This window comes from Cyprinus carpio, unplaced genomic scaffold (genome assembly GCF_018340385.1).
Source record: "Cyprinus carpio isolate SPL01 unplaced genomic scaffold, ASM1834038v1 S000006635, whole genome shotgun sequence".
Classification (NCBI taxonomy): Eukaryota; Metazoa; Chordata; class Actinopteri; order Cypriniformes; family Cyprinidae; genus Cyprinus; species Cyprinus carpio.
Genome location: NW_024879264.1, coordinates 233,508 through 250,560, shown reverse-complemented (window position 1 = coordinate 250,560; position 17,053 = coordinate 233,508). Strand labels below are relative to the sequence as shown.

The 17,053-nt window shown below is 36.9% G+C and overlaps 1 protein-coding gene across 1 annotated transcript in view; it reads left to right on the top strand.

The window, feature by feature from the left end:
* LOC109068068 (solute carrier family 15 member 4-like) overlaps window positions 1-16,571 on the top strand; it is a 54,647-nt gene extending 38,076 nt beyond the window's left edge. Inside the window, exons 8-9 of the mRNA XM_042755091.1 lie at window positions 646-804; window positions 16,506-16,571. Of these exons, the coding sequence (XP_042611025.1) occupies window positions 646-804; window positions 16,506-16,528 (182 nt within the window). The 3' untranslated portion in view covers window positions 16,529-16,571. The remainder of the gene's footprint in view (window positions 1-645; window positions 805-16,505) is intronic.
* The last annotated feature ends 482 nt before the right edge of the window (window positions 16,572-17,053 follow it).

Here is a 17,053-nt window from a genome sequence, read left to right as displayed (position 1 = left end):
ATTAACTCATTTTGAAAAATTAACCTTTTTATTTTAATTTTAAAAATGCTTTAAAAAAATAAACCTTGTTTACAGATTACTTTTCTTTTTATGTTTAAATGTTGCATTTAAGGTGATTCATCAAGTTTTTTCATTTTAACTACATTTTTAAATAAATTAATTTATTTGTCAGTGTATTTTTTTTTTTAATTAGTGCATTTATAATTAATTTCTCCTTTTTATTTTAAAGTGGTGATCCCGGTCCACCAAAACACAGGCTGAATTTGCTAAACATGCACATATGTTGCATATCAGGCTCTGTATGCTTACATTTATCGCTGCAACATGTTTATTTAAGTCATTGACTTTTTTTTGCAAACACTTCTCCTTTCTATGCAAAAGAGGCTCATTATAGATCATGTTTTATTCATAAAAGTCAGAGCTTTTCCAATTCATTCGTAGTATCTCCCTGTGTCTTTGTCTGCGAGCACATGCTGTTACAAATGAAACTGCTCGGCATTTTTTTAACCATGATCTTTTCCACAAGACTGTATTTTTGTGTATGTGTAGCATAGAATCCCTTGGATGCTTTTGAGGTTCTGATCATGCATTCGATGCAAACTTCAGACTTTCATCATTGATTTCTGCATCATCTTGTGTTTGTAGGTCTGGAGTTTGCCTACTCCGCAGCTCCCCGCTCCATGCAGAGCGCTATAATGGGCCTGTTTTTCTTCTTCTCCGGCATCGGCTCCTTTGTGGGATCGGGACTACTTGCTATCGTCTCTCTCAAAGCCATCGGCTGGATGTCCTCGCATAAAGACTTCGGTAAGACTTGTGTGTGAGAGAGGGTTAGGAGGTAGAACAAGATACGTGAATAGCACTGCACAGCATGTCTGAGATGAAACAGATGTAGCTCACCTTTTTTTAAGCAGTGTGTCTGTTTGAATGAGTGTGTGCATGAATATAAATGCAAGTGTGTGTGGGTCAGGATTTGCCCGCATTTAGGGGGACCAAATGTCCCCATAATGAACGTAAAAACTAAAATTAAATGCACTGTGGGGACTTGTGAGAAAAAGGGCTTGATAAGCATACTTGATTATGACTTAATGAAAATGTAACGTGCAAAAAGGTTTGTGTAATGGTCAGAAAGGATAAAAAATATAATTTAGCTCAGTATAAACAATAAAAGTCATATTCCAGCAGCTTGGGTCTCTAAGATACACAACTTTGATTTCATCGTCATTTATAAAACCAATGGTGTTGAAATATCCTGAAAATCAATGACTTGTATGTTCCATCTTGATGAATGAAATCGATGATGAAAGATGGTCCCTGATCAGCATTCTGTTTAAATGTGATGTATTGTAATTATGCCAAAGGAGAGGTCGTACCTTTCAGTTCTCTGGTCGTGTCAGAGATGAAGTGACGAGGTGAGCACATGTGCTTGATGGATGATGTGTTTTATGTGTGCGTGTGCACGTACGGCGGCTTTAGTGTATTCATCTCTAACTAAACCCAGGAGTAGATTGCCCATTCGGCCACTGTTTATGTCTGAGTGTGTATCCTGCCCAATAAACTGTCATATTTTGTTAGTTAAAAATGTTTTAAATGTCCCTAGTCTAACTGTTCATCAGTTGTCAATACATGCTGTTATTTTGTAGAAAAAAATTTGTTTTCCCATTTTTTTCATCAAAGTGTAATAACTCTATAGTACCTCCTAAAGGCAAAAAAAGAAATATCAACCAATAATATCACCTTTGTAATATCACCAATAATATCGCCTATATTTCACCCCCACCCACTTTTCAGGATCCAATCAAATCCAGATGAAGTAAATCAAGTTCTGTCCTACATTTTCTGCTGAATAGTGTTTTGCTTATAAATGTGCCACATTCTGTTACACGTGTTGGCAGGTTCATGTTGTCTGGAGTCAAGTAAACTTTTGAAGTGTCAGGAGAAAGAAAGCGGTATCTGAGTGCCAGGTCTCATATTATGAATGAACAAGCTAATTAATGGTCATGTCATGCTTGCACCAAAATCGGTGTGTAAATCTGTTGCAGCAGGGGATGATGAATAGCACAAAGGAGACAATAGATGGATGTGATTGCCATTGCAATAACAGCTCAATGGTCCAGATGGACTCCCACCCATTCTGTGTATCTGAGGCAAATGAACAAGTTATGCACAAACTAATTCAGCACCCATTAATACAGCACACTAAGACAGGTGTGAGGCATTTCTGCTAATGGCAGCAGTGAGAGTACATGTACTTTAAATCTGTCCCTCTCTGCTTTGTTTGTTTGGCAAGCATCAAGATATTAGAGTGGGTCTTAATATGAATTATATGACACATTGCTTTGCTCCCCCTGCACTTTTAGTTATAGAGAGGGGGCAGGAAATGAGAAGTTAAAGAAACAGAATTGACTCTGAAGGAACAGTCAGACTCAAACCTGCATATGAGCATCACATGCTTTAATATGAATTATGTAGCACATTGCAGTTCTTTTTTTTTTTCTTTTTCATTATGCCATTTTTAGTGATGAAGAGACTAGAGAGAGGACAGGAAATTATGAGGACAAGTGGAAAGAACAGAATCGGGATGTGATGCAGCCAGACTTAAACCTGCCAAGTCCATATGAGCACAACATGCTTTAATATGATTTTTTATTTTTTTGACAAATTGCTATTCTTTATTTTCCTTTTGCCACTTTGAAGACCATGACACACCAAACCAGTGGTCGGCCAAAGTCGGTCCATCATTGATCATCTATCAGCTGAGTTGTTGCAGTGTGTTTCACACCGATGGTGGCTTTTTGGCTGATTGAGCATGTTGAATCAGCTTCGGGCAGTTGCTGAGAGAGATCACTCTGATTGGGTGTTCAGCTTGGAGATCCGTTGTACAAAATAAAAATAAAAATGATGAAAGCAAGCAAAACCGATAAAGTCAAGAAGGCTTACACCAAATGCTCTATGAATTTTATATTTTCATCTTATCTGCATATTGGAATGTTCAGGTATTTTCATAACAACTAGTGGTCGACTGATATGGATTTTTTTTAATGGCTGCTGCTAATATCTTATAGAGCAGGGTGGCTGACGGCTGATATAAAGCCAATATATATGATATGACAACATTTAATTTATATGTATTAAAGCAAACAGGCATGACTACTGCTGAAACCAAATTTAAATTTATTTTACATAATAATTACTAAATTATATAATTAAAAAAAAGGATTGAAAAATATAACGCTAAATAATAATGCTACAAATAATATGATGTTCACGCATTAATAGAACACAGCATATAGACTAAAGATTTTGGTAATAAGAAGTTATATTAGTATCGATTATAAACGAGAATTGTTATTGTTAATGTCCACACAGTTGACAGCTTTACCTGTTGTAGTTTGTTCAAGTTGTTCAAGTAGACACTGCTTGTCTGCACTTTTACTTTGAACGTCCGTCATTTTTGATCTCTCTCATGCTGCACAACTGGAATCTGCTTTTAGCAGGTGTGCCATCAGCACTGGTGTCTGGCAGAGATGAGGACTGTTTGGAAGTCCTTTTTTTTTCACTAAAACTTTGATGTGTATAGTCTCTGTTTATTATGTCAGAATAACAAAAGATGTGATGGCAAACCAAGCAGGATAAAGGCAATGGGCCTCATTCATGAAACTTAAGTAAATATATGAGTAAATTTGGAGTAATTTGTGCGTAAAACAGACCTTCCTAAAAACTCTTCTCCGGATTCACAAATGCTTCGTAAATGTCCGATTGGATAGTTAAACAGGTGTATGTTAATGAATTGCAATCATTCATAAATAGGACGCTCATGCATGCTCATTCACAATTAGCATAATCCCCACCTATAAATTACAGCTACGCAAATTTCGTGTCCAGGAACACAGTGGAATATTTTGGTCTACTTTCTCAGGTTTGGCCCCAGTACCTATTGCATAAATGCAAAAAAGACTAGCAGGCCATATGCCTAACAATAAAAATTCAATAACGTGTGTCCACCAGAGAGTTTTCAGCCAGGTGAAAAAATTTCAGACGCTCTTCTTAAAATGACCAGCTGGTGTTGCTTGAAAACACTTTGGTGGCACAGAGTTTTTTCCAGCTGATATGCTTTAGTTGCTATGATTTTGAGTATCCACAGCAGCAATGTATTAGCCTACTAGTATCTAATTTTTAAAAATTGTTTTATATATTAAAGAGGGTTAATACGCGTTAATCGACTCTCCATTGTTGTAGACAGACGTTGTACAAGTAGGATGGTTGGTTGCTATTTGTCCCACCCGTCCTCTATTTGCAGCTGGGTAAATAGTGACAGTGATGGGTGCTGTGTTTTACAGTTATCAACTCAAAATAAATACTGCTAAATAAATAAATGAAAAATTCAAAAAGAGGGCTAGGGCAAATGAACTTATTTATTTAATTTATTTAATTTATTTAATTATTATGGCAGTTCATCAAAATTCAGTGTCATCAGTTTGCCAAAAAGAACACAACGTTTTACGCATCATTTACACGTGGTAGGAAGCAGGTGTACATTTCTTTCATACCAACTAATATTTTGAAAATACAAACATTTTCATGAATTTGAAAGTTTACGTCAGAACGGCTTTACGAACGATTTACACAAACATTTGTTCTGCTCGTGTTTCATGAATGAGGCCCATTACATGCAAATTTTTAAATCATAACATGTAAATTTGTATAGTTGCCAGTGGCGATCTCAGCCAAAATATCTCTCGCTAATTAATAATTTTGGTTGCCAATGCGACTGTTTTAGGTGCAGTCTGGAGCCCTGGACTTGTAATCTTTACGGTGTGCTCAAGTGAACCTTTTTTGTCCCAAACTATGTGAGGCAACAGCTAAGTCTGTTTTCGTCTGCAGTTGTTCTTTGATATCAGTTTGTGTCCCGGCCTTTAGTGATAGTAGAAAGAATGGGAAATTATGAGGAGAAGTAAAAGAAACAGAATCGGCATATGATGCAGCTGGACTCGCACCTGCAATGTTCACTTGAGCAAAACAGGCCTAAAGCAATACTGTATATGACACTGATATTCTTTCTTCTCTTTTTGCCACTTACAGTATATTGATGGTAGAGAAAGGACTAGAAGTGAGGTAAAGAAATGAAGGTGTACAGGATTAGGATATGATGTGAGTCAGATTCAAACTTGCAAATTCCTTATATCTTTCTCATTCACTCTTCCTCCAAGTGAAGAAGAAATGGCACCTGCAGTCTATCATGCACTAGTGAAATCTGAATTAGATGCCCAGGATGACTTTGTGTATGAACAACAGGAAGGATCGGTCTGGGTTTCATGTTGTTGTTTTTTTTTTATTTTTGGCCAGCAACATAATGTTATTCTTTATCTCTGCTGGTTACTCCATTACTGTTCTCTCTCCGTGTTTCCTGTGGTGTTGGACTCTGCAGGAAATGAAGTGAGAGAGAGAGAATTATGCAGCGCTGAGAAGAGAACTTTCAAAGTGAATGTACACACAAACGCTATCCAAGCCTGTGGCGTGCCTGCGGATGCATATACAGACTCCAACTTTTATGGGATCAGACACCCAGGTATTAATCACTAGCTGCAGGGCTTGATTACCCAGCATTCAGCTCTGTAACACACTCTCTAGCACTTATTTTCACAAATTTGAGCGTCCTCCCAGTATACCGTTTAGCAGACCAAACCTACCTCTCAGGATGCATTTGAGGGTGAGTTTGACACTCATTCTCTTACTGTTAAAATCAGCACTTGACAATAATCTTTGTAACACTGGAGGCAGTCAGCCCACAGGGCTATCGGCTACCGCTCACACAACGTCACGGGGTCACTTATCGTGCTGATCACCAGAGAGCTTCCATGGTCCCCACAGGCTAGCAGGTGGAAATCTGCAACTTGCCGTACATCCATGTTAATCCTGTGCTGCTTTTGGAATGCTAAAGGCAAAGGACAGACACTCTCCACTTGTTTTTATCAAAGAAGTTTTTTGGATATTTTTAGTGTCTAGTGTACTTTACATACCATGCTGCCACAGTTCTAGCTGTTAGAAAGTTTGCATGATAAAACCCTCTCAGATATGCATTTTTCATGCATCACAACTTGTACTGTTTTCTTTGAGTGTCTCATGCCATGAGTACTGCGTTTTTAAAATGTCAAGTTAAAAAAAAAAACTTTTAAAAACACGTCTGAAGACCCCTGCGTTCTGTCCAATTTGGTTGTTCTTCTTCTTGCGTCTTATGTAGTTACCTTAAGAAACCTAATCTGGGTCAAGTGAACTTAAAACCGATTATTAACCGTTAACCAACACAATAATTTTAAATTAGAATTGAATTAAATTATAAAGGATAAGTTTAATTTTTATTTAAATAATAAATTAAGAAAATGAATGAAAAACGCAGTTTCAGTTCATTTTTGTGCTGCACGAAAGGAAACCAGACTGCAGAAAGTGGCATCCTATTTTTCTTTAGGCTTATTTTATGCACAAAGATTAGATTTTATTGTGAATATACACAAATAAAGGCAAACCGTTTACAATTTTGATTATCTTTATGACTAAAAGGAGTAGTTGCTTCCAAGGTAAGAAGGAAAAAAATCAAGTGATTGCTGGCGCCGCATGCGCACACGCAGTTAAGCTTTGCTACCTTGACAGTGCAGCCTGTTCATTCATTATCATAATAAAATACAGTCAGTCAAACATATGGAGAAAAAAAAACACACACTGCTCAGTTTAAACATGTAGTGAAATCTGTGCCGTTAAGTGTTATTACCGTAATGCCGTGATGTTATGCAAAACATTTTGTTTTACGTGGATATTGAAACACGAGTGAAGTAGGCTACATAATAAATAATAATTTGGCATTCAAATACATTGCAAATATGGAAACATTTGATTTTGTGTAGCATGAGAGACCCAACATTGGTTTCAGTTTTGCTTTTGCCTAAATGAATTTGTTTTGGCTTGTCGTTTTAAATTGCTGTAACTTCTTAAAGGCCTATTTTAATTTTTTTTAAATACTGTTAATTGAAAGGATTTGTTGTGGAGTGTGGTGAAAATAGCCTAGCTATGTTTACAGTGTTTATTATAATGTTTGTAAACATTTCGCGTCGGCATTACGAATGAAATTATAAAATGCTACTTATTATACGTGACTTATGTTTTTGTTTTTTTGTTTTTTCTCTAAAAAACAATTTGTACAGTGTATTTTAACCATGCAGCAAACTTTTTAAATATTTTGATGAATTACTGAAAATAAATAAATAAATGACTTTTTCAACCTTTTTAAACTTAATTCTTAACAGTTGGTTAACGGTTAACCTGTTAAAATTAACATCCCTAAAAAAAAGCTATTTTGAAGAATGTAGTTTGAAGAATGGGGGAGAGCAGGGGGTGGGTGGCTATGAAAATCGGTACCAGCAACTGTTTGGTTACCAACATTCATCAAAATGTCTTCTTTTGTGGTCATCAGAAGAAAGAAATGTATACAGGTTTGGATCAACCTGAAGGTGAGTAATTGATGACAAAATTTTATTTTTTGTATTTTGTATGTTTCACAGATGTATGCGATTAATCTCATCCGAATCTGCCAAGTCTGTTTTTTACACAAAACCACTGTAAAAAAAAATCCAAATTTTTTCTGCAAACCTAATGGTCCTCTGAGAAATCTAATCCCATCTGAATTGAAATGTCCATGTTATTTCTGATATTCTTTTATCACGGTGCTTCTCCTCATGTGTTTTTTTTTAATCAATATTAAAACATTAATATATAAAATAACTATATTCTCTACACATTTACATGTTTTCTACTACTACAAACTTGTATAAAGTTAAAAGATTAAAAGACATACTATGTGTCATACATGTTGTATGTAACCACAGCACATGACCTTCTGTAACCCCCACATCTAGAAAACCTGTGTAATAAACAAGGTCCTGTCCGAATCAATACAAAATCACAGCCGTCAGATGATAGGACTTGTAACTGAAACATCATCTCGTCCAGATAGGGCTCTAGTGGTGATCTTTAAGAACACAATGACAACAGAAGTGCTGTCGACTGTGATTTTGCTCCGTGTGAAGTGAAAAGTTACTGCTGGGCAAGATGTGTGTTGTAGATTTGCCCTTTACAACAAACTTTTCTAACAAACCTTTTGCTCTATTTCACAGAAGTTTTATTACTTTTTCACCAGAGTATGATGTGTGGTTTTTTATATATTTTTTGAGAGATTTTTTCCTCTTATTTTTTATTTTATCTGCTGGACTGCAGGTGTCACCAGGCACAGCTTTGCCTCACAGTATTGGTAAAATGTATTCTTTTAAATCACTTCTCTGGACTCCCAGGGAGCTTGACATGTGAGTCTGTCTGATCTCAGGTCAGCTTAAAAACATGCAAAAACCAGAGGGCCCGCAGACATGACCCTCTCTGCCTGGTCTAGAATCTGTATCTGCCACTTACAGAAATGTCAATGTTTTAATCGAGGCCAAGAGTCTCAGGAAAGGAGAGAGTGTGTTCACTGAATATGACAAAAGGAAAGAAAGGTGTCTTTCAAAGGAGTGCAGACAAAGAAATATGAGGGAGAACAAGAAGATAATAGTGAAACATGTTGGTGTCAGCTTTATTCTGTACCTGGCCTCAAGTCATTTAGAAAGGCCTTATAGATATACAAACTACCATTCAAAAGTTTGGTATTAAGTTTGGTATTAATCTTTTTTTTTTTTTTTAATGTGCTTGAAAGAAGTCTCTTTTGCTCACCAAGTCTGCATTTATTTATTTGAAAATATAGTAAAAACACAGTATTGTGAATATTATTACAGTTTAAATTAACTGTTTTTAATTTAATATATTTCTAAATGTAATTAATTCCTGTGATGGAAAAGCTGAATTTTCAGCAGCCATTACTCCAGTGCAATCTTCAGTGTCACATTATCCTTCATAAATCATGCAAATTTTCTAATGTATATATGATCATTGTGGAAAACAGTTTAATATTTTAATATAACAGTTTATATTGTGCTGTTTAATATTTTTGTACAAATACATGTATATCACCTTTTTTAAAAAGTATTATCCATGTACAGTAAATACACTTTTTTTGTAGCATATTTATTAATTTAGATACTACTCTAAATACATATAAACCTAATTTATATAACACATTTATATAATATTTATGTTACAACTTGGACGACAAAGCCGTTTTGTTTCGTTTTCAGTAAGCAGGTACCATTTATTCATGGTTTTGACACTGTTGCTTACAGAAATCCCCCCAGACAAGAGAGTCATAAAATATGAACATCTCTACGTTTGCAGACCCTGACAAATGGCATTGAACTCTGTGTGCTGACTCGTGTAATCTCCTGTAGGAAAGCCGTCAAGGCATCAGGACAAGTAACACTGAAATATTGTTGTTGGGATTGGCACACACAGACAGAGCCAAGAGGGAAAGAGCTGTTGTGATGTGAGCATCATGCTTATTTGTTAGGGCACATTTCTGTGTATCGAAAGCAAAGATGTTTGCTCTGTCCTCTGTCTGTCTCCCTACATAATGTTTTCTGGTCAAAGAGACATATCTATAAAAAAATGGCTGCTGAAATTTCAGATTTGCCATCACAGGAATAAATGACATTTTAAAATGTATTCAAATAGAAAAAAAAACGTCATTTAAATAATATTTTGCAATATAACTTTTTTTGCAGCCTTGGTCAGCATATAAGAGACTCAAATTGAATGACAAAATTACTCTTATTATTAAGAGATATTAAGTCGAATATACATATTTTCAAAGTATTGCATTATAGATGCATTATAGCTTGACCTGGCCTTGGTCAGCATATAAGAGATCATAAAAAATTCTTCTCCCCTCTCTGTCCTCCTTCTCCCCTCTCTCCTTCTATGATTCCACTTAAATCAATCAAGCTGCTTTTTTTCAATCTCCACATTTCTCGCTTAGTCTGCCAAACATTTATTAGGCCAGTTAATGTCTTTTATTGTCTTTTGTGGACATAATTGGAAATTCTGCAAGTGTTTGGCAGCCTGTTGTGTCTCTAATGAGGAATGTGTGGCCAGCAAAAGCATTGAGAAATAAATTAAGACAAACCGCAACAAAGCTATAGCACTTCCATCACTGTGACAAAAAATGGACTTTATAGACTTGTGAATATGTTTGCTGTTTGCACTAATATAGGATTTATGATCTGTGTGGTATTTCCTCCTTAAAGAGTGTTTCTGTCCACACCACAGATGATGGGTATTCATTTAAAGGGATAATGTACCTAAAAAACTTACCATAATTTACTCATACTTGTGGTCACCGTTCATTAACATTGTATGGGAAAATGCAGCATGAACATTCTGCTTTACATCTCCTTTTTGTTTTCCTTAAAGTTCCCCTATTATGCCATTTTTTAAAGTTGCCAATATTGTTTTATGAGTCTCCTAAAAAGGTTTACATACATGCAAGGTCAAAAAACGTGAGTTTTCTCAGAAAATAGATTTAATTTTACCTCATATCTAAATGATTCATAAATGACTCGTGCGAAGCAGTTCAAAGAATCAGTCTCTCTAAACCCCTCCTTTCGGTGAGCCCTCACTGCTGATTGGTCAGATGGCGCAGTCCTTTGTGATTGGTCCAGAGCCATAGAGAGATCTCTCTACAGCTCTGGATTGGTCTACCGTGTACAGCGCGTGTCAGAAACGAAACGCTAATTGCCTTGACAGAATGACAGCCCTGGAGATTTGTCAATACATAGAAAAGATAGTATGGATTGTAGCTTACCAACTCGAGCCGGATTCTGATGATGAAACGGTTGAAGTGGTTGACTGACAAGAGACTGATTCACAAGTACAACTGGAGCAGGACATTTCTCAGTGGTAAGTGTCAAGTGTTGACAAGTTTGTGGTAATTATGAGATGTGATCAAACAAATTTTCTCTCACAGTGTAGGAAACAGTGTCTTCTTGAAATGATGTTAACCATATAGAAACTTTACTCTGTTTGTGGGCAGGCAAGTTGGTGACCTAAAACGTGGGCGGACATTATGCAAATGTGTTACTTCGTGACGTAGAGCCGTAACAGAATAAGATTGAAATTCCTGATGACTCGTTTTTTTGACAGATAATAACTTTATATTGTGCACTGTCGGCGTCACAACTTTGCAGATAGTTTATGCATGAAAGTTAATACTCGAAAAGGCATAATAGGGCAGTATAAGTTTAGAATAACATGAGGGAGAGTAAATGATGGCAGTGTTCATTTTTGGGTGATCTGTCCTTTTAAATACTAGAAGAGTTAAAATCACTTAAAGTTTCTAAAACTAGAAAGTTAAAATCACAATTTCTAGTGACTCTTTCTTTTCTTTCCTCCTGTCTCTGCCCTTGCCTGAGCGTTAATTAAACCAATATCTGTCCCCTCAGTCTGCTGTATAGCAATGTGTTTGGAGAGTTGTATTGATCAGCAGACACACTTCCTCCTCAAAGCTTATGGGTTCCCTGCTGAGCACATTGTTTTACTTGTGCAGAATGTATTATTCAGCACGAGTGAGGAAGCAAGGCAGACACTCCCTGAACTCTCAGGTCAAGTGCGGTGCGTGTCTGTCTGTGTGTGCTGGCCAATCTCTGCTGGACAATAGAAAGTAATAGTGTTTTTTGTGGAAGAGCGCTTTCATTGTTTAAAATAAAAAACAGCATTGAGCGATGGGTTGAATGAAATGGATGGTTAAAACTATAGATTAATGCTGAGGTGTGTAATTTGAGTTAGGTTCATTTCTGTGAAAGGTGTCAATATATGCCACTCTATCGAAACATTGCACTTTTTGCCCGACCAGCCCAACCTAATAACAGCTCAACAAATGGTATGACTTTGGGGCAGAGCTATCTTTGTTAAACCTACAGAGTGCAAAAGTCCAGTTCCAGAAGTAAAAATCCCATTCATTTTCTCCATAGGGGAACTGTTAAAGACAGACCTGGGAACTATGAGGTTGGCAATCAATGTTATTAGCTTATGTTGAGGCCATCAGACCACATTATTTTAACTTATTTCATAGCTCTGTTCCCACCAGTGACAAGATTTTTTTTTTTGTTATTTATGACATAACACTTCCCTGTCATTGATTGAGTTATTCCAGAAATCCATGTTTGCACTGTTATCTTCTGAAAAAGTACAGAATGTGTATCCAAGAACAAGCGAACAAAAAGATAAAAATACATAAACCAGAAGGGGTGAATTGAAGTTGTTTATGCACAAGTAAGCTAAGTTTATCACCAAACATTTAACAGCATATAAATCTAAACTTAAGCTTTAAGCTAGTTTTAAAGAGAGGATATATATATATATATATATATATATATATATATATATATATATATATATATATATATATATATATATATATATTATTTTTTTGCTTTTGATTCATTCTGGGTGTCATGAAAAATGTGTGAATATGATGCTAATGGTGGATACAAAGAAATCTCCTGCTATCAGGGAATCTCAACAAGCAAATCATGGCAATATAATTCTTTAGCACCTGGCCACTTACGATGCACTCTGATTGACTTTGAATTAATTTATTTTTGTTTTTTTTTTGTTTTCAAATGATTTTTTTATTTTTTTATATTTTTTTTTTTCTTATGAAAGTTGCTTAATGGAGCTGCCACATTCTCGTAGTGTTAGCCAGTTTCATTCCCGTACATCCCCCTTTATTCTTCAATCTTTAATTCTCCTGCTTTTCTAATTAGCCCAGATAAGCCCTCACATATGACAGGTATACCCTTTTGAAGCACACAAGATAAATACAGATATTTGTTAAATGAACACAAAAAGCATCATGCATGTAATGCGGGACTACATGCCAAGAAAAGGTTAATAAAATCATTAAATGATGGACTGCAGAGGGCCTGCAGCAAGACGAATACAGTTGCCGACCCTTGTAGAGTGAGACTGCCAGGTGTCTGCTGTTATCTTTGTGTAGCTGCCATATTAGACTGAATGTGCAATGTAACGTGAAATGAGAGCATGTGGACTCTAACGATGGAGAGTGAATGATACAACTCCCTATGGGGGGCTACAGTATGGTGGATGGAAAATTCATGAATACCAGTCAAAAGTTACCTCCTCTCAAACTATTGTTATTAAATAAGTCATTAACTTTAAAGGATTACATGTATGGGGTTAATGCAATAATGTATCCAAAAAAATCTTGATTTAATTGATTGAATATAGAGTGAATTATACAGATTTTATTTTGGATTTCCCTGACTTTTTCTCATAGAGCAGGATGTGTGAGAATGAATTTTATGAAAAACTGACAGGATGAGTTTGATCATTGTTTAACTCTTTTTTTTTTTTTCTTAGTGAAAGATCTACTTTTTGTATCATACTGATTTCTCTGAGCCTTTTATTGCTTACTGCTTTTCCTGCTTGAGATTCGCAACAGGAACATGCAGTTGGGCTCCAGTAATGTTTATTTTTCCATTACTGCCCAAACGCAGCCAAATCTGCGACAGCTGCCACTTTCCTGAGGGAAGCGTAACCAATCTTTCCAGAGCGTGTCGTCGTGATATATCTCCCACTCTGTCCTTTGACTGAGTATTCTTTATGGCCTTGCCTTTCTGGGAGGCGACCAGCACCTCCACATCCTGCCAAGTGCTGCTGTTAAATCATGTCATCTCCCAGAAGCATAGGAGAAAAAGCCACGTCACACGCCAACGCACAACACCATGGATGGGGAAAACAAACTCTAAACAATAGCACACCATATTTTATTCTACTCTTCTTATTTCCATGAGTTGCAGTAGCCTGTGGCATGAATGGGGACCGTTTGAGGGTATTGATTGTTGGTTTGCTGTTAGTTGTACTCTGGCATGTGGGGTATTTTAAATGCAGCACTTTTCGCAGACAAGGGCATTTGTTTCTCCTTGCTAGAGTGCAACAAGATCCCGAGCTCTATTGCTCTCTCAGTCAAACTGTCCACCTGCTTGTAACACTTGTTGTCATTGGGGAGCGACTGCTGTTACAGAGTATATTAAAGCAGCAGAGAAATTGATCAGGAGGTTCCTGTAGCCATAACACGGCTTGCCACTTTTATTGGATGGAGACAGTAAAGAAGAGAAAGGAAATTATTGGGGATTGAGACAGGAATGGGATAGGGTCTGCTTGGATTCAAATCTGTGACTCAACATTAGCAGTAACTGCAAGGCCATGGCTCTGTGCTAACGGATGCTTTCAAACAAAATTTGGTCCCTATTCAAATTCATATTCAAAATCTTTGAAAAGCTGGAAGGACACTCTGTGGCAAAGGTGCCAGACCATGCTCCTGTAACATGGTTTGTAGATACGAGAAGACGGAGGTGGAAACCAGCTCAACTTAATCCTCTGGGGTCTGGTGGGGGGGGGGGGGGTCACTCCTGCTAACATTCTTCCAGAGCTCCTTCATAGAACTCAAGATCGTTGTGGCATGCATGTGAAGTTTGATCAGGGTTGGAGCTAAACTCTTCAGAAAAGTGGCCTTCCAGAAGCAGAATAGGACACCCCTACTTTCCAGTTCCACAGTACTCAAAAATTTGCTTTGGTTTCAAGGAAGAGATCTCTGTGAGCATCTGAAATCTTTCAGCCCTCGTCCTATACATGTTTAATTAAATGTTGACAGGAATGCATTGCATCTCCATACTGTAATGAATAAGTTCTTTCATATCTTCAACTGTCTCATCTGGCAGAAGATAAGAACTGCTTGAGATGTGTTCTTTGAGGCCGTGGATAATTATATTTCATAGAATTGCTCATGATGTTCCTCAAAGGTTCAGCTGTGGGTCAGCAGATCTTTTTCATCTTTCTTTCCTCCAATGAGTTGCTGCAAAAAGTTGCTATATCTTTTTCTTCATCTAATGACATCTTCAAACTGAAGAAGAATCCTCTCTAAAGTGTAATACCTTGTTCTAATCATGACCCTATTTCGGCAAGATGTGGGACTTGTGAATACATCTATTTAAATGCTAATGCATTCATGCACATACACGTTTGTAGACGTTGTGATAGGTAATGCTAAGAAGCACTACAGGGCCCTCCTTTAGCCGGTTTCCATTTTCTGTTGTTGTATGTTGATGGTGGTAGTGTTGTACTCTTAACTGTGTGTATTTTAATGTAAGTTTAAATGGTGGTGTCATTGATGTATTTTTGTTCGGAGAAGTCGAAGACAAATTTCCACTAAGGTGGACAATAAAGTCTAATGAATGAATGAATGAATGAAATGTTGTGTGATGTATGAGTGAATTTTTGAATACACACTATTAGAGTTTTCTCTTTGATGGTCCCTCAACCCTGGAGGTTTGACCACCTCTTCTGAACAGATCAGAAGTGTTAAGCAGCTTTTTCCTCGGCCCGTAGAGAGAGAGCGTTAGAGAGGCTCAGACTTAAGGTTTCATAATACAGGACAAATATCTGAGCCAGTTCTGTGTGTTTGTGTACTGAATTTAATGTAAGTAGAGGGTTGAATTTAATACTACATACAGTCATCATGCAGGACTATATTGGCCCTGAGCAGTCAGAGGCTTAAACAACAGGAGAGTTAGTTCAGCCCGAGGGCTCAGAGTCTGTAAGGCCAGCAGAATCAGAGCGAGTGTGCTTCACTTAAGCTCCCAAGATGGTGAATTATAGGCTCTTCCTTCATCCTGTGAGATTTTTGGCTTTTTGTTTTATGATTCCTCTGTAAGTATTGATGTAAACTCTCTATCTGCTGGCAAGCATTATATAGAGATAGAGGGGAAATGAAGGAGAGATTGGATGGAGACGGAATGCTTGTTTAGGTTTCACTTGAATAAACCGGAGTCAGATGGACTTGCAGGTTGCAATGGATGCTTACAAGCAGTGCGGACAGACATGCTATCAGTTAAAGCTCCTTGCCGCTGTAGGGTAGTATGAAGGCAGCAGATTGCCTGTTCGCTCTGTTGCCTTCGGGGATCAAACAAGCTCAAACATATGCTTTTTTGCTTTCTTTTGACATATGAATGCAGCATGTACACACAGATGTTCAGTTTCTCTTCGTCTAACCTGTACACACGCCTTTAGAATTAAGCAGAAAATCTCTCCACTGATCAAAGGAAAGGATGTTAAGAATTATAAGTTAAAAGAAAAATAATAATATAGCTTATTACCATGCTTTTTTCCCAGGAAAAGTGTAGAAACTGGAATAATAACTGATTAAATTGAACAGAAGGTCCAAAGTAAAGGATATATTTGTTTACACATTGCACATCATAATTATAGGACAAAATATATGTAAAATTTCACCTTGGGTTGTTTTTGTTGTTTTGGTGTTATTTTTAAATCAAATTCAAAAAAATGTGAGACCTGCTCCTGAAGAAACGATACTCAAATTCTGTTTCAACCAGTATACTGAGGTTGCATGATCTCTGTGCTCCAAATCATGTGTGAGGTTGTTATCCACTACTGAAATTGGGGTTTTTGTGAAATTCACTTTTTTTCTTTTCTCACTTTTTTTTTCCTCTCTCTGTAGGGTAACATCACGAGTGCACACTGAATTACTACTTCTTCCTCTTGGCCGCCCATTCAGGGAGTCACACCTCCTCGTCTTCCTCATGAAGTGGGTGTGTCTGTGAAGTATGACAAGCAGAAGCCCAGAGCAGTGAGCCACAGGGCGTGCTCTGACCCAACTCATGACCCCCATCTCCTCACCAGCCTTACACAGCCGTACCTTCACCTTCATTCATTTGCCAAATATTAAACCTCGTGTATTTCAAAAATGAGGTTTAAAATAATTGAAACCCTGTTTACTGGAACTGGCCATTCTCTTGCCATTTAAACACACAAGACAATTTACAATAGAAAAGAAAACAATAATAAGCTTAAAAAAAAAAAATCATGTGAAATGGTTGGAAATGAGGTTTTGTCCACCATCCATCAGTGACTGGATTATATAATGCTTGTTTATGTTATAGTGTATACATTTTGGGCAACACTTGTTCAAAAATTTGGGATTTTTTGTTGTTTTGACTATGTCAAGATTTATAAATTACTTGCTCATAAATTGAAGGTTTTTTTAAAG